Below are 25,153 nucleotides of genomic sequence, written 5' to 3'. Positions count from 1 at the left end.
TTTCCCATTGATTTTTAGAGAGAGTGGAAGAGAGAGGGAAATACAGAGAGAAATATTGATGTGAGAGAAACACAATGATTTGTTGCCTCCTGCAATCGCACCCATCAAGGCCCTGGTAGGGGAGGAGGAGACTGCAACCGAGATACGTGCTCTTGACCGGAATCCAACCTGGGACCGTTTGGTCCTCAGATTGATGCTCTATCTACTGAGCCAAACTGGCTAGGGCAAGTCAAAAAATTTTAGTAGTACAAGGCTCTTGTATGTTTGTTAGCTCTTGCCTTTATGAATTAATCTGGGTCTCACTTTCCCCATTTGTAATTGAGAGGTTGGGTAAGATTAAAGTTTTCGACCAAGTTTGAAGACTGGAATCACTGGGGAGTTTTGGGGAAACCCCAGGGCCTGAGCTTCGGCACCCCAGAGGTGATCTATGTGCAGTCGGGGCGAGAACCACTGGACTAGACAATGACAGAGGTCCTTCCAGTTCAGGGCTTTCAACAACATAAACCTCTTGTGAAATACACAGTATCTGCCTGCAGAAACAAACACGGAAATCATGCCTAAAGCCCTCTGGCCTCAGCACTGAAGACTCTCATTTGATTTATGCCATTCCAAGTCTTCAACTTCAGGAGTTTAGAATCTACAGTTTCACACAGATGACGTTGCAGAGCTATGTAAACATAAACAGTTCCTTTGGAAGACAGATTTAAAACAGACTAAGAGACTTAATGAGGAACTTTTGATCTGTGGAAATAATTCACTTTGAATATATCACAATTAAACCCATTAGACATCAAATCTGAGCCATTTGGGTGAACATCTCAGCTGCCAGCCTGTTCTCTGCAGACTTCCCACTGGGTAGAAAGCCTCAGGCTGTCTGATACATACAGCTACACCTGCAAGGTAGACCTGAACACATGAGCTGCAATAACTAGGAAATCTGGGGATAGCAGATAGCATCAACTGTACCTAAATCATGTCTTGGGAAAGGATTAAAGAATATTTTATAAGCCTTTGGAGGTTTGAATATTGCTGAAACAGCCCGAAGGATGGCATGTGTGGGCTCAGGCTGCTCAAGACAGGCCAGGCGCAGGGAGGGGGGCAGGGAAGAAGCCTGCCATGCACAGAGCCTTGGGGTGGCTGCCAGCCTGCCACTCAGGGCAGCCACAGATGGCGGGAGAGGGATTCTACAAAGGCTGGGCTTTCTCCCTCTCAGAATGGATTTGGTTTGGAGGTCACACAAACAAGTCAATGCCTAAGAGTGAAGTCGAGCATTTCCCTTTGCGCTGCTGGCAGAAATGCTTTGGTTCAATTCAGGGTGTGTCAGCCTTGGTACCGCTGACATGTAATCCAAAAGGATTTTCTGCCATGGAGAATGTCCTGTGCCTTTAGGATGCTTGCAGCGTCCCTGGCCTTGACTCACTAGATGCCAGTACCAGCCCTCTTGACCCTCAGCTTGTGATAAGAAGGCAATCATGTATTGCTAAGTTGACTAAGGTCTTAATGAGTTCTCATCATCCTGCCTCAAAATGAAACTAAAGATAACTGCACTGAAACACAGGAAACAAACTATATACACAAAAAGTATGTATGCGGGGGCGGGGATCAGTGTGTAGGTATATGTATACAATGTTGTTTTGTTCTACCTTTTGTGAATGGCAAATATTTCACCATCCCTGCCTGAACTAAATTTTTTTAAAAAGTCAAATGGTCTTTTTTGTAATCAGTGGGGAGCAATGTGTAGACTCAAAAATGAATGCAGAGACTTGAAAGGCAATAGTTTGCTTGCTTATGTATTCCAAATTCCAGAGAATGGCTGGTGGACTATGGTTTTCCTTTTTTTATCTGATGGACAGATTCTACTAACATAATATACTATAATCTGATTAAACTATTATGAACTGTTTCATTTGTTTCAACAAGTATTTACTGCTGATAAAATACCTTGTCCTTTAAAAAAATGTTCCAGTCACTGAAAATGAGTAATCAGATACAAAATAATTATAAAATACACTCTCTGGGCTTGAGAAACGGACAAATGATTGGGGCAAGAAGGCTTGTGCCCAACGAATGTTTATAAAATAACATGGAATGGAATGGAATGGAATTATAAAGGAATGGTAAAATGATATGGAATGCCTGAGATTAGAGAATTTTATGGAAAGCTATGCTATGGTAGCTTCAGTGAGTCAAGACTTGGTCCTTTTAAGAACAATCTGGTCCTGGCCTGTGTGGCTCAGTTAGTTGGTGCATTGTCCCATGCACTGAAGAACAGTCTGGAGTTAATAGAGGAAGGGATGAAAGGATTGAGAAGGGAGGTTATTCACTTTTATTTATATAAACTTTGGATTGTCTGACTTCTTAGAAGAATCTATATTATCTTCATAATTGCAGAAAAGGCTTCAAATTTGGAAGAAAGAGGGGAAGAGATGGAAGTCCTCAGGAAATAGAACAGTAATGGGGAGAGGGCCCACTATCTTTTGTCCAGGGCTTCCCAAAGGTCAAGCATCACAGGGTTGGATCCTAAATTATTACCTCTGTTATACCAATGAGGAAATGGGGCTTACATAAGTTAGTTTTGTTTTTCCCTCCACCTAAATTCACACAACTCTAAAATGGCAAGGCCAGGGTGCAAGTTGAAATCAGACTCCAAACTGCCGCAGAACTGCTGAATCAGAAACTGTATTTTAACAAGACCTCTGAGTGGTTCCTGTCTGCGTTTATGTTTGAAACACTCTGGTCTAAGAAACTCGTGTATCTTGTAACATAGAAGGTACACCTGAAACCTAGATGATCGTGTCCACCAATGTCACTCCAATAAATTTAATTAAAATAAATAAACTCATTTACACTTAAAATTCTCACTGATAAGCAATCCTAGAAAGGGTGGATAACAGACCGAAAAGCTGTTATTGACTAACACATGGTGACCATTTTTATTTGCATCCATGCTTTGCCAAAAAATAACTAAATATGAATGAGAACTCATTTAGGTCTCTTAAGAGAGTTGAAATGTTAAACTCATAGACCAAGACTCTAAATTTTCATTTTTAACCAGGGCAAATAAATAACCACAATTTCAAGTGATGAAATAACTTTAGGGATGATCAGAGATTCCTTCATTCCTTCATTTAGCATTACTAGAAGTAAATAAGAATTATTCCACATGGATTCCCACTTCAACTTTGTATTTTTACTTCTTTGTTTGTATTAGATCCGAAAACAGTTTATCTTGAATCATAATCACCACTTTAAAGGAAACTTCTTTGTGTCAAAAGCTAATACGAAACTATTTTGTCTCTCCATCATCCAAGCTCTTTTTACTTCTTGCTAATTTCTTGAAGTGTAGCGCGTTTGCATCACAGTTCCTTCTGCCTCAGTCATAGGTGATAATTAGTTAGGCCCGGCAGGGGTCTTCAAACTACGGGCCTGCGGGCCACATGCGGCCCACAGAGGAGTCTGATCCGGCCCGCCAGGTTTTTTGGGCAGTGAGCGCAGCCGAGGTGTTACAGTAGGAATTAGTAGTTCATATAGTCCGGCCCTCCAGCTCTCTGAGGGACCGTGATCTGGCCCCCACTTTAAAAAGTTTGAGGACCCCTGAGTTAGGGGCATGATGGGGTCCCTGGATATGAGCCCCCAAGTTTCAGTGTCTCTAACCATAGTTAAGCTACTTAATTTCCTGCGGCCTCATGTTCTGCTTGGTTAAGAGGTTCCTATTTGTCTGCGCTTCTCCCACCCCCTAGATGTTGGGCTAGACACTTGGACCTATATATTATCTCATTTAATCCTCCCAAGATCCCTAATGAGCAGGTATTATCATGCTCATATTTTTGCAGGAGATACATGGTTGTTCCAAGGATCAAATAATACTTGAAAGTGCTTTGCAAACTGTCAATCTGGAGATTTACAAATGCTAGTTATTACTCTTGGTAATAGCCGGTTCTTGGTGTTGAATCCACAAATACCCCTGAACCACACCTCAAAACAACTTAAAGCGGCATCTTGAAAGATAACTCCTCCTCCCTCTACTACCACCAGCCCTGGCCTGCACGACTTTCTTCTAGAAGTATGGAGTAGCATGATAACCTTGCCTACAATGTTCCCAGATGAATTTCCATAATAAAAGAGAAACTGGAACCATTCCCCTTAATGAACTGAACATTATAAATGGGTAAGACCGTTGTTTGCTGAGACCATCTAGACCCTGATTCAGCAATCCAGGGGCAAGGAAAGCATCTCCTCCAAGCTTCTTTGGTGGTGTTTGTACGAGTTCCCTATGCCTCCTATTCCAGGAGCTACAGGTCCTAGCAAGCATAAGTCTGAAAGCCTGTTCATTTCCCTCCTCTGAGCCTTCAATCTGATGACACCCAACTCAGAGCAACTGAGCTCTGGACAGCCATGTCAAGGGTCAAAGAGGAGGAAATAAACCTCTCTTATCAGGCCAGGATATTCATCCTAACACCTAAGTTTGTAAAAATTCCATAACAGATAAAGCACGCCCACCAACACAATGGCACTTCCTCCAGTTGCCGCTCACAACATCTTCCTAGACAGGGGTCCTTTTGGTGTGGAAATGCCATAAATTGCTTCTGAGATTTTATCATGGATGGGAGCCCTCCTACTCTCCCTTACCTGCCACTCCAGAGGAAGGCACAGGGTGAATGCCACTGTTTGTTCTCTCCGAACACCATTTTCCATTGAAATCAGTCTTCACTTCAGCTTTGGGAATGAGGCGATTTACACCTAAGTCAGCAATTTTTACTATTATTCATATTTAACACTATCTCATGGATTGTGTTCCACGAACCTCTTTCATAGCCCGTTTTTCTTGTCACAAGTTATAATTACGTCTAGACCATGGAAGCGATGACTTATCTTTGTTATTCATTTCTGCATTCCCAGAGTTCGCCCAGAGCTTATCTCATTAGCTACACACAAATATTCCTTGGGGAAATAAATAAGGGTTCTTTCCTCTTTTTTGTTAAGGAAGGTTTGATAAGGCAGATGGGGGAAATTGTTGACTTATAAATGCACAAAGGGGATAGCAGCTTTTATGCTTTCCTTATTTTTTCCCCCAGGTAATGAGAACCTAGTCTATCCCAATGTGAATAAAAACTATTATTTTCCTGATTTCTCCCTCAATTAGTAGTAAAGTAGAAAGAAGGAGACAGATGATAATACTGCTGTTCTATGCATTCTGTCCCAATGAGCACAGAAAAGAGTATGGAGAACAAAACACCCCAAACCACAACAATGGGGGTTGGGAGGTGCTGGACAACTGCTCCTTCTGCAAGCTCTTTCCTAACCAATCCTGAACCCCCTCCTTTCCCTCTTCCTATTCTGCAGAAGACAGCTGCTAACACACAGCCCAAGGCCAGCGTGGACTCATACACCAAAGGCGATCTACATATAGATATTAAAAAAAAATGTTAACCAACTGAGCTTGTGATTGGTCCAGTCTCCTGTGCATGTCACCTATATTTGTCACATCTGTCTATGTGTCTGAATGTGACAGTCATGGCATAAACCCAAATGCCAGCTTCTCTCTGGCCCATCAATACCTATGGCATTGATTCCATCAGATAAACCAAGAACACAGAAGACTAGCTCATCCTCCACGAACTTCAAAATGGTGCTTGTTTTTAAAGCCATTTCTTTAGTCCACCACTCACGGCTTCTTAAAAGTCCATTTTACTACTTAGCTTGGTTAAGAAAGAAGGGCAAATCAAAGTTTCCACCCAATTATAATTCCCCTGAGGGTTGTTCAAAGTTTCCCATGTCAGTCACAAACACCAAGTGACCACATAACCAGTGAGTATTTTATAATACTGTCAGGATATTCACGATTGGATCATACAAGCTAAGTCTTTATTGTAACAGTAAATGCCTAGATATAATAACACCTTGTGTTCACGGAACACTTACTATGTGTCAATCACCATGCTAGACACTTTACAAGCATTTTCCTTTTTGTTGAGAAATATAAAATGTCTTTTCCTCTGTCAGCTTAAAAGCTTTCCTAATGGGCATTGAAATTCCTTACGTATTATACCCAAAAGTCAAAAACATAAATTGAATAAGTTTGAATTGGATTTTGTAAATGATATTTTATCAGATTTTTCCAGAATGGTTATGTCACATACTAAAATAAATCAAATCTTGAGCCACGTCCACTTTCTCATGCCACTCATATCCTCTTTATTATTTACCTAGATAGTGTAGGAAAATGTACCATTCTTTCAAAGGATAACCTAACTTATGCTTTGTCAATGACATGGGATTAAATACTTTTGAATATCTCAGCCTTAAAAAAGAAAATATTTAGTTAATGTAATTTCAGCAAGTTGTACTAGCTTTAACTTTGTAACTGGTCAAAATGAAGTGCGTTCTTTCAAAACTTTTCAACTTAAGTTCAAATACCATGCATAGCTACTCCTCACCTGTGTTTACTCACTTTACATATTTAAATTAAATTAAAAGTTATGTGTATATTAAGACATTCTGGGGGGAAATACCCTAGGAAGGAAAGTAGTGAGCACAAGTTGCAATTACAATTCATTTATTTTCATATGAGCATCTCCTTTCCTCTGTGATGTCCTCAAGGTCATCTGAGTCTATCTATACTGAGTGGCCAGATGATGATGATCTCTGAATGCATAATATTCTGGCCACTCAGTGTATATCCTATAGAATAAAAGGCTAAGATGCAAATTGTCCCCTCAACCAGAAGTTCGACCAGCAGGCAGGCAGGCCAACTGTCTCTTTCCCCTTTCCAGGCTGGCTGGACTCACCCATGCACGAATTCATTCACCGGGCCTATATATAAATTATATACACTGAGTGGCCAGATTATCATGTGTTCAGAGATCATAATAACCTGGACACTCAGTGTATATGTCCTTAGATCCTGGCATGAGATCTCTACACTGGCTCAACTATAGAAAACATCGGCATGGGATATAAGGCATTTCTTTTTTTTTTTTTTTTTTTTTTTTTTTTTTGTGTGTGTGTGTGTGTGTGTGTGTTTGTGTGTGTGTGTGTGGCTCTGAAGGCATAATCCTATAGCCATGATGGTGGCCTAGAGCCAAGCCAGGTATGTGTTTAAAATCACATAAAAAAACACTGGATTTAGTCTCAAAACCTCAAAAGCAGCATCAGAAGTGACTGGATCGCTCAAAAGGCAATGGTGTCCAAGTTGGCACAGTTGGTTGCAATAGGAAGTAGCCAAAGAGACACAGAACAAACTGGGCAGCCGAGGAACTGTGTTCTAGTCCTAGTTCAAAGTCATCTCACTATTGATTTTGAGAACTTTTTACCACTCTCGGCCTCAATTTCCTCATCTGCAGAGCAGGGATGAAACATGAGTTCCAAAGCTGTTTCTGGCTCAAAATATTACTTATGTTTGTAGTAGGCATCCGGAGGGTGGGAGAGTATCCTCCTTATAGTGAATAAAAAAAGCCAGAAAAAAATAGCACATTCCATTGCCAGTGTGTCGCTGCACTAGGGAAGCAGGGCAGAACTGCATGTATGCCTGGGGTGAGGGGCAAATCAGCAATGACATCTCTAATTTCTTTTTAGTCTTCATGGGCAAGACATTGAATCGCACACTCTTGCATGTTTCTGCTGACAGTGGGTTAAGTTTTGGCCTATGATACCACTTCACTTTTCCAATTAAAAAAGAATACAAAACCTAGAGAAATATGAATGTCTTTTCCCCATCCTATTTCTTCTGTGTGTGCAGTAATCCTAATCTTTCCTATATCTGCATCTGACCTTCAGAATATACACATCAGCCTCTCTCAAAAACAAAGCTATTTCAGTGCAACACTATTAGAGAAGAGGACAAATGCCCCAAACCCTTAACCTGGCATTCAAAGACTTCCAAAACCTTCTCCCAGCATGACTCTTCTAACACTCTCTCTCCTGGCCCCTCCATCAGCACCCTGTGATCTAGCCAGCATTGTCTAGGATCCCTAAATTGTCTTGCAGATTCCTGCCAACAGGTCTCTGCTGGCCTCCCTCCTAAAGAATGCCTCACTCTTCTTTGATGCATAATCCACCGATCTGTCATGGCAGCTAAACCCCACCACCACCCTGAAGCAAGGTTTCTTGTCTACTCAAAACCAGAATCATCTTTTCTTCCTCTGAATTCCGAAACACTCCTAACCCATCAATTCTGCGTGTCCATCAACAAGTGTTTATTCCTTGTTGTGCCTCTGCCCTTTGCCAGATGCTTTGGAAACAAAACTACAAAACACATTAAAGCAACAACACGAATCCTTATCTCACACTCAAATAATACAAGCAGTGGTTAAACAAATAATTGGCAGGTAGTCTCCCTCCAAAGTCCACATCTTAACATCACACTATACCCGCTGGTTGCTAACATATATGGTAATGTTCTAATGCATATTGCAGGCTTCCTCTGTGACAGGCCCAATGCTGAGGGTACACATGAAATATTTTATTTTGTTCTCCCAAGTTTCTATGCAAGTAAGTGAAATATGGTAGCAATCATACTTGGGTAAAAACTACTGTTTGAATTTTAACCCTACTATTCTGACTTCGACCTTCACTTACTTGCTTTGTTCATCGTGCGATGGGCTTAGGGAGGATGAGTTCAAGTTCTGGGCAAGGTTACAGGCAGAACTTTCTTTTTCATTAAAGAGCCAGCCCTATGTACACTTAGTGGTTATCTCGATGCTGGCCTCGAAAACAATGCTGTTCTATCCAATTAAAAAATGCACCTGGCGTGGTATTGAGATTGTGGGCATATCTGGTCTCTGGCCTGCAAGGTCAGACAGCTAAGTTTATCTTCATCATCCTTCAAAGGGGCTAAAGCAAAATAGAAAGCAACATTTTATCTATAAAGAACAGCAGAAAATTCCAAACAACAGTTTGTTACAGAATGGGGGTTTTCCTTCTCAGAGCCTTTAAAAATAACTACCTGCCCCTAAAGCGGCGCAGTTGTTTGGAGTCCGCCTGCGTGCGGTACTCTTGCGCCTGCCCTGGCCAGTCAATAAATCCTTGCCTGCTTTTTTTAAAATAATTATCAGCCTCCGGTGGTCTTATTTTGAACCCAGGGTTCGACCCCACAACAGTAAGTACATTATTGGTCGTGTTTTACAGAAAACTATAACGCAGCACAGGAACTATAAGCAGCATGTCCACGAATTACATTTGTTTCCACATACACATGACTAAAAGGTACCTTCTGTACTTGTCTGTGCATTTCTCCAGAACTCTCTGAGCTTATCAAAAATTATTCCAATAATAATAAATCATCAGACAATAATACATTTCTCTCCTCTGGTGAAGGAGGGGAGAGAGAGCTCATGAGAGGGAAAAGACAGGTGAGAAGGAGAGAGGAAGGATGTGGTCTTGAGCTTCCTGTAAAAAACATATCCCTGGAGATGTTTTCTTTTACTCTGTATATCATAAATAATTTTGTACCTAAGTAAGAAACTTAAAATATAGGTTTAACATATTTTACAAATATTTGGAAACAATATTTTCTTCCCTTTTAAAAAAATATTTTTATTGTTTTCAGAGAGGAAGGGAGAGGGAGAGATAGAAACATCAATCATTGTAGATGTAATTATTAAGAGGGCATATTAGAGTAGAGTAGGCCCTTGATGCAATATGACTGATGTTCTTATAAAAAGGGAAAATTTGGACACAAAGACAAGCACACGGGGAGCATGCCAGATGCTGAGACACAGGGAGATGACAGCCACCTACAACCGATGAAGACAAGTCTGGGACACATCCTTCCCTTACAGTCCTCAAAAGGAGTCAACCCTGCTGACACCTTGATTTTGGACTTCCGGCCTACAGAATTGTGAGACAATACATTTCTGTCATTTAGGCCACCTAGTTTGTGGTCCTTGTTATTGCAACCCTGGCTAATAAATACACTGATACACACTAAATTCTTCTCACAGACGAGAATTCCTCAGCCTGGGCACTATTGATAAAAGGGGCCAGATAATTCCATGTGGTGGAGACCCAACCTACACCTTGTAAGAGGCAGCATCCCTGGCTTCTGGTCACTACCTGCACTACACACACACACACACATTTCACTGGAACCTGTACTATACCTGCTACTATTTTCAAAGAATAAACGAGTTACAGAATTCTGAGGAAAACTCTAAAAAAAAAAAAAAAAAAAAAAATCCAGCCGAAACCGGTTTGGCTCAATGTATAGAGTCGGCTTGGGGACTGAAGGGCCCCGGGTCCAATTCCGGTCAAGAGCATGTACCTTGGTTGTGGGCACATCCCCAGTAGGGGGTGTACAAGAGGCAGCTGATCGATGACTCTCTCTCATCGATGTTTCTAGCTCTCTATCTCTCTCCCTTCATCTCTGTACAAAATCAATAAAAATAAAAAATAAAAATCTAGCTCAGTATCCACTTATAAATTTCCCAATTGCAAATAAAGCACAAGACTTTCAAAAGTATAGGAACCTCTGATCTGTAAATGAAACCCAGGAGTGAAATCCCAAGTCTTCACCTCCAGGTGAGAAGGGCTGATAGGAAAGCTGAGCCTTCGTTGGAACCTCTATCAAACCATTACAACATTTCAATGGGGTGACCCACTGAAGCACGTATTAGACAAACACACTCTAACCCGCAGCCAACTTTTCTCATCAGAATATCAGGACAATGGTTTGGAACTTCAGCATCATCTACCTTGAAGTGGGGCTATGCTGAAATTGAAGGGCATCGAAAGGTCGACTTCTCTCAGCTTGTGTACTTTTATAGGTGTAACCAGAGAAAAGAAACAAGAGCTCCGACGTTGTATGTTGGAACAGATGAAAAGGAATTACTGCATTGTAATTCCTTAAAAACTCTGGAATGCATTATATTAAATTCTCTTACATGTTATGTGGTTCACAAACCAAACTTTTAATCCAAGTTTGCAGGACTGACAGCCTTCTCAAAATGCAATTAAAATGATGGGAAAAGGTTCGCCTTATGAGATGCTCCATTTTAGAGGCTTTTTCATTTGGCAGGGAGACTTTTCTCTTTTTAATCTTAGGGCGAAGCTCAGGAAATGTTGGCTTAACTTTCTCTTTGCTTCAATATTTTGAGTGCTCTCCAGTGCGCAGTCTCTGAAAGCATTAGATTACCAACATGATGCTATTTCAGACAATGTGAGAGATTTTATTTGCATGAATTCTACATGTTGGAATTTTTATATTTTTCTTGTACGCCTAGAAAAAAATTGTAATGTGCAAAAATGTATGCCAATTTCGTATATAAATTCATGTATACTGAGACCCAATGTGAGAAAAAGTCCCCAAAAGTTTAGTGCTGTTACAAGAAATGATCATTCTTCATAATCACAGCAGAATTCCCCTCTTCAAACAACAGACTTTTATTAACTGAAAGACAAAAACAATTTCAAACAGGGGACACCTAAATCCTTATGTATTTGAAATCAGTAAAGCAGATCTACCAACTTATCAATGAAAGCATCCTCTAATTTCTCTATACTTTCTCTTTGTTTTTAAATCCTTACCAGAGGACATTTTTTAAATTTTTTTTTTTTTTTTTTTTTTTTTTTTTTTTTTTTTTTTTAGAAAGAGAGAAAGGAAGAGGAGAGAAACATCAATGTGAGAGAGAAACATCACTCAGTTTCCCCCCAGACACACCCCGACTATGTGAATCGAACCGGAAACCTAGGAATGTGAATTCACCAGGAATCAAACCTGTAACCTTTTGGTATGGGATGATGATCCAACCAACTGAGCCACCCGCCAGGGCTTTCCCCACATTACATATGTGTCTTCACATCATCACAAACTCATATCTGTATGAGATGCTAAAGTCTCAGAAAACAACACTTACAGACGCATTTACTTTTCCAGATGGAAGTAATAATGAACAAAAATACACTTCCTTGGTTTTGGGCTTTTTTGGATGCTATTATTTTCAACAATAATTTTTTTTTAAATCAATGTATATATTGTAATGAGGTTTTTAAAAAGCAAGGAAGTACTTGTGTTCATAAATATGTGATAATTAAAATACCATAGACACCCAAATGTCATATATGCTTATGATTCTTCTAACGTAAGTGGCATGTTTTAGAACAAACATGCTATGTTAGCATGTTATTTGTTTAAATGCTTATAAGCTCATTTTGTGAAATGGCTGTAAATAAATGCTCATAAGTATGTTTTGTTGAGCAGCTGTAAATGTGTGTTGGTGCACTGGGTGCTGTTTATATGCATATAGTTCTGTAATTAGAAGATAATATATACTACATCGTTAATTGTCAGGTCCTCCGGGTGACAGTATCAACAGCCGTTAACCCACCAGCTTGATTAGACAAGTGTGCAGGGCTCATAATAGAAGTTTCATTTTCATCTCATAAAGGGATAGAGCATGACAGCACCGCCTCATAAATTTGGAGATGTTATGTACATAATCAATAAGCCTCTGTGACAGCTCACAAGAGGAAAACCCCACTCCCAGGTTTAAAGATCAAATCTGGAGTTGTCGACTAGCGAACATCATCGTGACATTTTAACAAACGATCATTAAAAGGCAGTGTTGATCCAATCCAGGGGACATTTTTTTTATCATCGCAAACATTTTGTTCCCAATCAAATAGAGATCATCTCAGTTTCTCAAATTTGACAGCCATATCCATTTCTGAAGAATTTGCTTTAGACGCGCAATTCACACATGCATCGCCTTTGCTGTTATTAACTTCTGTCATGTTTCTGGCTGCTGCCATGCACTGCACTAGACAACTCATCATATCTGTCTTCCCTTGTCTATATCACTAAATCCTTGGGCTTAACTCCCCCTCCTTGTTTAAAGATGGATTTGCTCCAGTCGTCATTGGACACTTGAAGGGAGGCACGCTGCCCAGGTGATGCTTCCGTGCCCCAAGTGACATTTGGAGTGGGGATTCACTTCAGCATATCAACTTCCCTCATCATAACAAGAAATAACCAAACCAAATTACAGATGTGGTCTGTGAATGCCACATCACAAAGTAAACTGTGAGGTCCCGGGCAACGCACTGGCGCTGAGAAGTGATAGGAACCATTTGTGAAAGGTGGCGATGTGCTCTGAGTGGTAATGCTCTTTGTGCATTCATTTTTTGTTTGCTCAACAAAACGGTGTGTGTGTTTCCCGAGAGGAAGGACTTCAATATATATTTACTCAAAGCTCTTAATTTATGCTTCCTTTCCTTTTAATTGACGTCTTGTGAACTAAAATTAGTTGGTGAACACAGTATCTCACTATTTGAGCACACTCTCTGGGCTGAGGTTGCAATAATTAGACCCACCCGTCGTCTGAAGTTGAACAGACATCTGGAGACTTGGCTTATTTCCTCCCTGGTGCATTCTAGCCATATTTAGAGAGAGATTTTTTAATTTGATGTATAGTCATATTAATTATCATTCCCCGAGCTGCAGTTAAGTTAATAATTTCACGTTAAAAGGAAAGTTCAAACAGTCTTGCCTGTAACCTTCCCGAATAAAGAGCCTGCACGAGAAGGAATTCTTTCGTGAAACCCGAGATGGTCAGAGCGCTCTAGTTCCCCAAGAAGCTGGATAGCATTTCCACCAGGAATAGAAGGTCACATGTCCCCTAAAATCCCACATTTGCTTCAGGCATTCCTCCTTCTAGTCTTTTGTTTGTGTGGTAACTAGATACAGGTACAATGCGAGTGAAATTAGTTTTCCCTGATGAGTGAGGAAAATAAATGCCCCCAAAGTGCCCGAAGCCAGATCGTATCTGCCATTCCTTCTTGATCTCGCTCAAATCTTTCTCTGTCTCCCTCTCCCTGGGTCTCTCTGTCTGTCTGTCTCTCTCTCAACTGCAAGGATTGAAAATGATCCAGATTTTTCGAATTCGCCCTCACCTTGACAACGCTAACATTACAAGCAGCAGTCAACTTTTACAAGATGCCCTGGTTGTGTGACATTCGGGCTGCCAAGAAGCATGCTAAAACAAATCAGATAACCGAGGTGAAGAGAGAGCCTCCACCTGCCACGTAGCTAGCAGTAAATACACTTTTCATTTCTATGACATTTGCTGGCACAAAGGGGTTGGCTTAAGGCGGGTCGGACTAACCTTCAATTTGTCATAGCGCTCACTCAAAGCTGCCACCTGGTGATCTCGGTGCCGCCCAACCAGTTTACACAAGGCACAGATTAACTGGTCATCGGTCACACAGTACATATTCACCTTCTCATCCTCGTGCTCCAGGCACATCAGCCCCCGGATGTGCGAGTCCGGGATTGGCTCAATCAGACGATGGCCTGTGAAGGGCTTCTTGTTCGGGTGAGTGGCTTTCAGGCACTCATCACAGTAGGACACTTCGCAAGTGACACAGGTCTTCACGGCATCCTGGGCAGGATCCTGGTCACAGAACTGGCAGAGGACCTTCTCGGCGGAGGTCATGGCGTTGGCGTCGAATGCCCGCTCTCGGCGGGTCTCGCTGGGGGAGTTGGGCCCGCTCACGGACGCCTTCTGGAACCTGTCGATGATGTTCTGCAGGGTGACGTTACGCTTCAGCCCGTCTAGACCTCGCTGGCTGAGCGTGATGACATGCCGGCAGGTGGGGCACTGGAAGGCGGTGATGGACTCCACAGACTCGTTGGTGGCGCAGTGGGACACCAGGATGCGGTGGGCGCAGTTGAAGCAGAGGCTGTGTGCGCAGGGCAGCAGGAGGGGGTCCTCAAAGAGCTCCAGACAAATAGGGCAGGTCAGCTCCGACTCCAGTGTTTCCATCTTCAGGCGAAGCTCTCCTGCGTCATCAGCAAATTCCAAGGAAGCTGATCAGCTCTCTGGAAGCAAAACGAAAGATCTGATTAGGTGCGAGGGGGTCAACCATGCGGGGGGGGCGGTCAGCTTTGAATGCATCTCATAATTCCAAACAGTTCATGGGAGAGTAAATCTGTGTACATTCTAAAACTCTTTCTGTTCACTGGGGAAATAGGAAGGGGACAAACCCAAAGCCAGCATACCAGCTAACATTTCTCAAAGTTTCAGTCACTGAAAATAGTAATATATTTTTGCTAGCTGTGGGATGCGAGGGTTGAGGGGAGCAATGGGCAATTTTGTTCTTTAAAAGGTCTTACTCCAAATTGGCAAGTGATTGAAGCCGTAATTTTCATAATTCGTATCTCATCACAATAATCTTTCTGTGTCACAGCCAAGTTTTACCTTCCGCTGAAAATTAAAATGTAGAAACATTAATTAATGAACTATAGAGTCTTTCATAACTTTGGGTTTGTGAACTTACATGATCATGTGTATGTGTTTTTAAGAACTCTGTAATACCAAACGGCGCTGAGAAAGGCACTTATTGTGGGAATGGGCCGGCAGTGTGCATGAAATCAAATGCACGATTTCAGCAGAAATAATGCTTCAATCGGAGATGTCAGCTTTCAAACTGTATTCCTGGGGGGAAAAACATTGACTTCCACAAAGATGACTGTGATCGAGGGATGTTTGGGCATGTGTTTGTTACGCTTCTGAATAATTGTACTGTTGAATCCCGGCAACGGGACGCGGGTGGGCAGAGAAAAATATCTAAGGGCCGTTTGAGTGGCTGCGGTCAGCTTGGCTACCAATGACTAATAACAAAGTGATTCATCAGAACGAGGGTTTTAGTGGCTACAATATTCATTTGCTAAGTTATAACAGTGGTAATGATCACAGTTTAGGAAGTAGCCGAAGATAGTAACATTACTCCAAAGAGGCTCCCAGGCTGTGAGGGGACCCGGCACAGCCCCCCGGCCTACAAATGCCCATCAGAGCCTGCTGGCCCGGCACGACCTCCGCCAGCTCTGTGGCCCCCTCCGGGCCGCCCCCGGGTGGCCCAGCTGCACGTTCTCCTTGCCACGAAGACGTGATGCTTTTGTGAACTCTGGGCTGCCTTCCCTTCATAAAGGGGCGGGGGAGGATCCCACAGAACCCGGTTCATTAGGGGAAGAGGCCTCCAGCTCATTAGCAGGCCTGGGAACCAAGCCTCTTTGAACCTTCTCCCTTTCAAGGCCATTAGCAGAGGTCTGCAAGCAGCGCCCGGCCCGTCAGAGGCAGCCCTCAGCGGTTCACCCGGGGACTCAAGTTCAAATCACCCTCTGGGGGGGGGGCCTTCTCGGGCTGATTTATGGGACGGCTTCCCATCCACAGCTCTGCTCAGTGATGCTGCCAGTAGGCCTTTTTGTATTCACACCCCCATTTATTTACAAAACTCTCCGTTCCTCCCAAACCCTGACCCTTTCTGAAATCGCATCCCTCAGAACCGCCATGTGGTGTGTTGATTAAACTAATGCTCATCTTGCTACCAGCCGAATGCTAACTGCTCATTAAGAGTGCAGAGTATGTGCCGAGCTTGTTAAAAATTAAAGAGCTGCTGGCTTCACAGAAGCTTGGTATCTAAAAAAAAAAAAAAAACCCTTTAGCTGCTCGCTAATATTAATTAACTACACGGGAGAGAACAAATGCGTTTGAAATATTAACGCGCGCTTGTCTTTCTGCCATGGAAGCCAGGCGGCTGCTGTGAGAAACCCCGCGCTCCTGCCCGGTCCCAGCCAGCCCTTCCTACAGGTGGCTTGGAAGAGATTGAAAGGTTTTACCTACTAATCACTATTTTGGTTAATCACGGAAAATAGAATTATCTCTAATTTCTTCTCTCATCCCATCACACGCATGTAAATGAAGGCAGAAATGTAGCCCTTTCAGCCAGCTTTGTTCTCAGGGGAAACAAGGAGAACACCGAGAGCTGTGGCCATAGGGCTTTTAAGAAGGTCCAGGCTTCCTCCTGGAGTGGCACCGTCAGAATTCCTGGAGGTGATGCCACTGCTGACCCCGAAGGAAATGCTGCCATTTTATTCCACTAAATAATACCGAGTGCCAGGCGCAGAGCTGGCTCGAGAAGCCAGATCTGGCATCGTTGTCCTCCCACCTCCACGACCATGGGCCAAGCCAACACCACCTCCTACCCGGACCATCACAATACCTTTCTAAACGGTCCCCTGGCTTCTCTCGCTCTTGCCTGCCCTCCATAGCCCATCCTGTACTCAGAAGCCAGCAGTCCTGTTCTAACAGGACCAGGGATGCCTCTCCTCTGTGCCCCCGCCCCCAGGGGCTTCCCATCTCCCTCCGAGAGAAGAGGAGCAGAAGAAAAGCAGCCCCAGAAAACACAGCCTCAGACAGTGACCTCATTTCCTCCCACTCCATCCCTTGTTCTGCTCTGGGCACATGCCTCCTGCGATTCCTGAAACATGCCAAGCACGTCCTGTCTCCCCCTCGCAAGGTCTTGGAATGCACGTGACTCTCGGCCCCAATGTCACCTTCTCTGTGAACCCACATAAAGCCAATTCCCCTGCTGCCACCACAGCCACCACCCACCGCTGTGGCAAGCCTTCCCCCATCTGTTTGTTTTCCTCCAGAACATCGATCACTGACAGATGTATCGGTTTGTTCACTGCACCATCTCTCCCCGCTGCGGCTCCACTAGAGTAGGGGTGTCGAACTCAATCAGAGAAGGGGCCAAAATCTAAAATCCAGCCTAAATCGCGGGCCGAATGGTTTACTGAACAGTCATAAACTGACAATGTCATAAACTGACAGCGGAGTGCAGTGATGACAGCGCGGTGCGGGCCACATTGCAAGGCCTGGCGGGCTGGATTTGGCCCGCGGGCCTTGTGTTTGACACATGTGCACTAGAGCATAAACTCTCCGAGAGCACAGGCCTTGCTTTGCCCTTTGAGGGATGTCCCACCAGTGTCTGGAACAATGCCTTGCACATAGTAGGACTCAAACATTCATTGATTGAATTAATAACCGTACTGAAGTTAGAATTAAAACCCAAAGAAGAAAAACATAATCCGCCGCCTTTAAGGCTCTCTCAATATATTAGAAGAGAGGGCAGCAAACTTTTCCTATAAAGGGCAAAAAAGTAAATATTGTTGGCATCGCAAGCCATACAGTCCCCATTACAACTGCTCAACTATCCTTGTGGAGTGCAAAAGGAGTCCCGTACAATACGTGAATGACTGACTGTGGCTGTCCAGCAAATTCGTGTTTCTAAAACCAGGTAGCAAGCTGGGTTGGCCCAGGTGTTAGAAGAGAGAGACATGGCCAGCCAGCCAAAATAGAAATGAAAATCCATCTCAGAGAGGTACGACTAAAATGCCGTGAGTGCAGCAATGGCAAGCCTGGTGGAGTAAGACTTCGACAAGAACGTACAAGTTTCAAGCGCTATCAGGAAATGATGTGCAATGGGACTTCCCCCTGACATCAGTGGAAATGATGTGAGTTGATTGCTATGGGGCAATTCATGTAGGAAGCATTTACTAACAGCTGCTCCAAACTGGATCTTGTTCTTTTATTGCTATCGCACTTGGCATGGTGCTCTGGGCAAGTGTCTACACTGTAAATGCCGGTTGAATGTATTAAGTGATGACAAAATATCTAGATGCAAAGTGAGGTTCAGCCAATGTTCTGAATCTTTTGCCTATAGGCTGCCAAACGGAAGGGGATTTTTTCTTATTTGACATTAGAGTGGATGCCATCTTTTTCTACTTTTATTCAGATTTTACCATGGCAGACAAGGCATTTTGGTTAAATTATTCAATAACATGTTACCAGTAAGTATACATTCCACCCCCCCCACCCTCCATTTTAAAAAAAATAGCATGGTTTATTTTCTAGTTTCCTTTAAAATATATATATATTTTGAGAAATGACAATGCCATTCATTCTTTCACAAAATATGGAAGTCCCCCTAGGTGACTGGTCCTAGGACAAGGAGCAGTAAAACCTGACCCCTGCCTTGGTGATCTAGGGGAGGGAAAATATGAACAAATTGTTATGTAACATCACAAAAGGCACAGGCCAGAGACTGGGGGAGAAGAAGATGGGAAAGATTCCTGAAGGAGGCAACATGTGAAGTGGTTTTAGAAGATGAACATGGTTCGCCAAGAAAATAGAGGTTGGTGTGGGTAGATTTTGTAGAAAATGTTATATTTTCTTTTCTGAACTACCATAATTTAATTTCCAAGCCAAGAGTGAGTGAGTGAGGGGGTTGGGGGAGGTAGAGAAAATGAGAGAGAGGACTTCTTAACTGTCACTACAATGGAAGGAAATCACACTTGCGTATCATTGTCAGGAAATTCTAGAGACCAACATTTTTCTCAATGAGCTGATTGGTCCTCATTCAGGGGAGGATGTGGGTAATCGTGGGAACCCCTTGCAGCAAACTGGGAATGGCAACAATTCACAGTCACACTTCTGTTGTCCAAGGCTTGTAGTCTAGAGCAGGGCACAGAACAGTGAGGGAAAGGAGAGAGCTGGAGGGGTGATCAGACGATCTAGAATGACCTACAGCTCGGCTGTTACTGGCTTGCGTGTCCTGGGTGACTGTCACAGAGGTTCCCTTCAGTTTCCTCCACCGCTCACTCCCATCACATCCCCAAGGTAAGCCCTGCGTCCTGGGACACTGAATGCCAGACACCTTTTCAAGAAAACTCTTACAGATTAAACACTTCTGAGGAAAGCACTTATTTAAAATGGAAAATTAATTCACCCCTATATTTAAGGAGTGATGAAGAATTAGGGGTCTCCATACCAAGAGCATTCTATGAGTATAATTGCCTACTAAAATAAGGAGATACTCGACAGTCAGCATGTCCATGAGCTTTTTCATTCCAAATTTGTCCTAATGGAGGCACTGTTATTTTAATCATAAGGTATACCTATTTCTCAATGTTTCCCTACATGCATTCTATGTCACGTCTGCATAGGTCATGAAAAAGAATAATTTTTCTGTCTGGCTGATAGTGGCTCAGTGGTTGACTGTCAACCTATAAACCAGAAGATCACTGTTTGATTCCATGCCTGGGTTGCAGGCTTGATCCCCAGTAGGGGGCCTGCAAAAGGCAGCCAATCAATGATTCTCATCATTGATGTTTCTATCTCTCTCTCCTTTCCCCTTTGAAATAAATAAAAATCTATTAAAATAATAATTTTTATAAATTGGAGTATATGAAAAAAATCATGCATTCTGGCCACCAATAATTTTACTTTCAGTCCCCCACTTTGTACAGTTCTGAAAGGGAAGTTAATTAGTCTCTAGGCCACGGAATAAACGTGGATACCAGCACCGGGTGGCCTGTGATCAATTGTTAATACCAGGAGCCTCTTAGCCACTGCCGGTATGATTCCCATGGTACTTCCTCCTGTTTTTTTTTCCAAACACCCTCTGGGGAATGGAAACTAAGCTTGATGTTAAATTTACCAAAACCTAACTGAGGTGAAACACTCAAACTGCACAAAGCTACACCTAGCCACAGAAACATGGTTCGGAAAGGGAAACTCCAAGTGCCATGAAAAAGAGACAGCACCAGAAATGCTATGAATAAATTTAATCTCTATGAGCCCTAAATTTCAGAAACACAGTCAAGTCAATTTCCTATCCCCTTCCTTCTCACGGGTAATTAAGATTTAGTTGACTCACTGCCATCTGGATTTTCACGATGAGATTATGCCTATTATAGAACCACAGGTGGAGTATTTTTTTTAAGGGCTGTGGAATGATGTCTTTATCTTAGATCAGCAGAAACATCATTTCAGACTCACAACTTCAGAACCGTGAAACACTGGAATTAACTCCAGTGTGTGAGGCAGGGTGTGCAACAGGGACTAAACTCAGAAGGGACTTGATTTCATCTCACATCAACATAATCTCTCATCACAAAACATGGTCTGACAGAAACTCAATAAAAACTGGATGCTACATCTACGATGAATTCACTACAAACAGAGTATTTTAAATAGCATAAGCACTCAATGGCTCCATACTCCATCATGGCTTAGGATTTAACTTTGAGTTATAAAAACCACAGAATAAACACTCTACCCAAATGCTATTTTACTGATTAGTACCCTGGCTGATCTGAGACACAGGTGAGTCAGTAAATCACAATAAAACAGGGCCGTGAAGAGGAGGAAAGAGGGAAGAGGGAGCTCCAATTGAATTTAATGGCATTCTAAAAGACTGGAAATTGATGTCACAACATAGGCTATATTCCACCCCAGATTACAGCAGAGAGCAATAAAAATGCAGAGGCTCTTAAAGCAACAGTATAAATAATATACACTGAGTAGGAACAAGTGAAAAAAAAGAGTGACCCTATAACATTCACTAGGTAATGCCTCTGAAATATCATTGTGGTTAACCTCCAACTGTCAACACACTCAAACTTGTTCACTTCATCAGTGACGAATGACTAAGAATTTCTGCCAGCCAAATTTTAGGGCACCAGAGGGACTGATTGAAAAGAAAAGTGACAAGCCGATAAGCACTGAGGCACTAGTCTTGTTTTAAAATAATTAATTAGGACAACAGATAATTTGGATACCTGTCATTTCATCTTTATTATAAATAGTGTTAAAGTTAAAATGTTTTACCTGATACTTGAAGTGAGAACCACGGAAGGCTTTTAATTTCACTAAACATCCACCTGGTGGAATTCATGCAAATTGAATTAACCGTTCACAAACCCTGTTTTGTACTTCCACATCTGTCTATAACACGATCATTTCTTAGTAATTGGATCTCTAGGACATTCTTTAAAATAAGCACATACTCTCTTGACCATGCAACCTGATTAATAATGAATGAACAGTCCCGAAAAGAATCATTTGAAAGCATGGCAGATGTCTTTAGGGATATGAAGGCTTTAATGATAAAAATTAAGGCGAAATGGGAGCTAGGTCACACTGCCTGGTTATTTAAATTGAAACCTAGTCTCCCAAGTTTACTTAACAGAGGCTTAAATCCACCTTCTGGAGTTCATTTACACAAGCACACAAGCAAAGACACACATGACAATGCAACAGAGCAATCCTGATTTCTCCAGAACAACTGACTGATCCCACTGTCTTCAGAGTGAAGAAAACCCCCATAATAGTCACAGAAATGCAATTTATTCTACCGAGAGTCTGATAAACAGGTTAGAAACAGGAAGCAGCACATTTGTCCTTAAGAGTTCTCTTAGCATCTCTCCCGATTCTTACAAACAGATTGCCTTGAATACCCACCAATGGACTGCGCCCTAGTTCTCTTTGAAGAAACATCGCCGTAGGCAGAGAGGACGGGGACCCACGAAATGACAGACAGGCCACCAGACCAGACGGTGGGTGGCAGGCAGTGCTGGAGCTGTTCTGTGTGTCTGTGAGAGCGTCAACAGTGAAACACAACAGGAAAATCGACGTGACAATTCCAGGAAGGCCAGCTCCACCTCATCCACCCAGCCAGGGCTGCTGAGCTGAAGAATCAAAACTCCCTCTTGCTTTCCAAGCGCCTTTTCCACGGACCCCGCTGTGGCTTCCGTATGTCCTCGCCCACCGAGTGTTCAACTGAGACCAAATGAAAAGACAGCTCAGGCCAGGGCAGCACGCTCCTGTCTCCCAAAAAATGACAACTTGGCACGGGGATCCATAAACCTTTCTGCTCACAGGGACCAGCAGCGGGTCCGTGTCCCACAGCTGAGCCTGGGCGCCAGCTCTCCACGCTGCCAGCAGCAGCAGCCCCGCCCAGCTCCGGGGTCAGCGATGGGTGCACGCCTCCCTGCACTGTGGTACTTTCTGTGCCCTCCTGAGCACAGGATCACATCATGTCTGGATGCTGGTTTGTTATTTTTTGTAATATGCTCATTATGTTCTAGCTTATGAATTAAAACACAGTATCTGAAAGAAGTTTTTAAGAATGTTACATCAGGAAGAATGATCTTTGTACAGACACAATAAAGCAGTTAATTTTTCCTCCAAAAACAGAGATATAAATCGCAATGTACCACCCTGATATACAATAGAAAATGTGTGTGTATGAAATATGTACATATGTATACCCACAAGTTTTGCATCGCATACATATATATATATATATATATATATATATATTGTGTGTGCACATATCACATCATACATACTTACTGTATGTGTACATATGCATATAATACATATGCAAAACACACACAGCAAATCTGTGATGAGTGTCCCAAATTTCAGTCTCCAGAATGCAGGAAAGAGTGAACTGAATTGAGAATGGAAAGTAACCTTGTAACAATTGGTTGTCTAAAGGAAGAAGAGGAAATAGTCTCCCTAAAAGCAAAAAAAAAAAAAAAAAAAAAAAAAAAAGCCCTGCTCTGCAGCTCTTCAAGGATGTTGCTTATCACGACGCAAGACAAGAAACCGCAACTAAAGTAAATCATCAGGAAAGTGAAAAAAACGAAGCCAAACACACTGACTGCAAACCTGCAGGCACCCATTTCTACACCAGACATCTGGACTCCACCAAAGGTGTCTCCGGAGCATTCTGGATAAAGAGCAAACGGGAGGCGAGAGCTACTTCCTCGTGTTGCACAGCTTGCAAATCGCAACGCCTACTTTTCACGCCATTGCAACACCTCCTGGTAAACCGAAGCATGCTTCCCATGTTTGGACATCAACATGCAAACATCTATTTTCTTGGCTTATGTCTGTACAAATCATAATGTCATTTGTCTTCTAACAATACACAGAAGGATTGCCCAATTTCCCAGACAGATGACTTCCCGGAGAAGGCCCACTCTCCACGGAGGAGACACACTTATGTGATCAAACAGAATTTGAAAGAACTTTTGATCAACAGATTTAAAAGCATCGCTTTGCTTAAAACAACATTAAAATGTCACCATTTCTCAGACATGCGGCCTCATAGTGGGAAAAGTAGCCTGAACATCTCCAGTTGAAACAGCAGGAAACAAACATTCACTCCACCCCTCAACAACAAAAGAAAATGCTAAACAACAAAGTGTATAATCTTCTCAGGAGCATAATCTGACGACCTTCCCAGGAAATTTTCCACTGTCAGAGGGGCTCCGGCATTTCATATCTTTTACAGCTTGTGTTAAGAAACAAAGCGTCCAGTTTTAAAGGCAAATGGCACCTATTTTATCCTGTATTGAAAGTGACTAATGACTCCCCGGTCTATGCTGTCCCGGGTGTCAGGCAAGCCTGGGATCTAAGGCAGTGGCAGCAGACCGGAAGGAGAAGGAAGAGCATAGGAACCTGTCACATCCAGCCTCCTGACACAAGTCTAAAGCGAGCCCCCTGGAGAGCGGCTCCACAGCATGGCGGTGGCAGAAATGGAAGTCACTGGTCCCTAAGACCCCACCCTCAGGCAAAAAGCGCTTTAACACTGCTCCCTGAATGCTTTTCCTAGTGTCTTGCAAGTTTGATAGGCAGCTCTATGTATTTCTCTGCCTGCATAAAATCCTACATGTGTCTACAATGGAATCCGTTTTTGCGCCTACATAAATATGCATCTGTACGCCGAAACCGGTTTGGCTTAGTGGATAGAGCGTCGGCCTGCGGACTGAGAGGTCCTGGGTTCGATTCCGGTCAAGGGCATGTACCTTGGTTGCGGGCACATCCCCAATAGGGGGTGTGCAAGAGGCAGCTGATCGATGACTCTCTCTCATGGATGTTTCTAACTCTCTATCCCTCTCTCTTCCTCTATGTAAAAAATCAATAAAAATATATTTTAAAAAAATATGCATGTGTATGTATGTACACCCCCCACACACATACATATACAAAAGCACCTTTTCATAATTACTTGGGACTTGATAGAATGCATTCTTCACAGAACTCCCGCATTAGATTCATTTTTCTTCCTCGGTGCAAACCCAGAAACCTGTAAATAACTTCTGTATTAAAAAGCAAAAGCCCACCACTCACATCGAAAAAGGGTTGCATGGCTATGAGCCAAATCACATAAGACATCTCTGAAAGACAGAACAGTTAAGCTAGGTTTTTGCCAGAAGTAGATTCTACCCGGGAAAAAACAAACAAACAAACAAACAAACAAACAAACACTGGCCACTTGGGGAAAATTTCTTACTTATTTTATAAAAGACTTTTCTAGAAGGCAGAGAAAGCGCACACTCTCCCCTTCCCACTTCTCCGGCAGGAGAAAAATGCATCAATAAACAGTTGCCGATGTTGGCCCATGTGGCATTTCACAGTTGTTCTCTGAACACTGGAAAGCTTAAGTTCAATGACAGGAACAACCAATCCAGTCCCATGCATGACTCACTGAGGTAATGACAATGTTACCGAGTAACTGA

At 42.7% G+C, this 25,153-nt stretch overlaps 1 protein-coding gene across 3 annotated transcripts in view; it reads right to left on the bottom strand.

The window, feature by feature from the left end:
• Window positions 1-25,153, bottom strand: part of MID1 (midline 1) — a 328,347-nt gene that overhangs the window by 86,116 nt on the left and 217,078 nt on the right. For 2 of the 3 annotated variants that reach the window (XM_084870018.1, XM_084870017.1), the window contains exon 2: window positions 14,100-14,815. In XM_084870018.1, coding sequence (XP_084726144.1) covers window positions 14,100-14,759 — 660 coding nt within the window. In that variant the 5' untranslated portion in view covers window positions 14,760-14,815. The remainder of the gene's footprint in view (window positions 1-14,099; window positions 14,816-25,153) is intronic. The other variant, XM_084870019.1, reaches the window with a different exon arrangement.

This window comes from Pipistrellus hanaki (assembly GCF_964339955.1).
Source record: "Pipistrellus hanaki genome assembly, chromosome: X".
In the NCBI taxonomy this organism is placed as follows: domain Eukaryota; kingdom Metazoa; phylum Chordata; class Mammalia; order Chiroptera; family Vespertilionidae; genus Pipistrellus; species Pipistrellus hanaki.
This window is presented reverse-complemented; position numbering and strand designations above follow the sequence as displayed.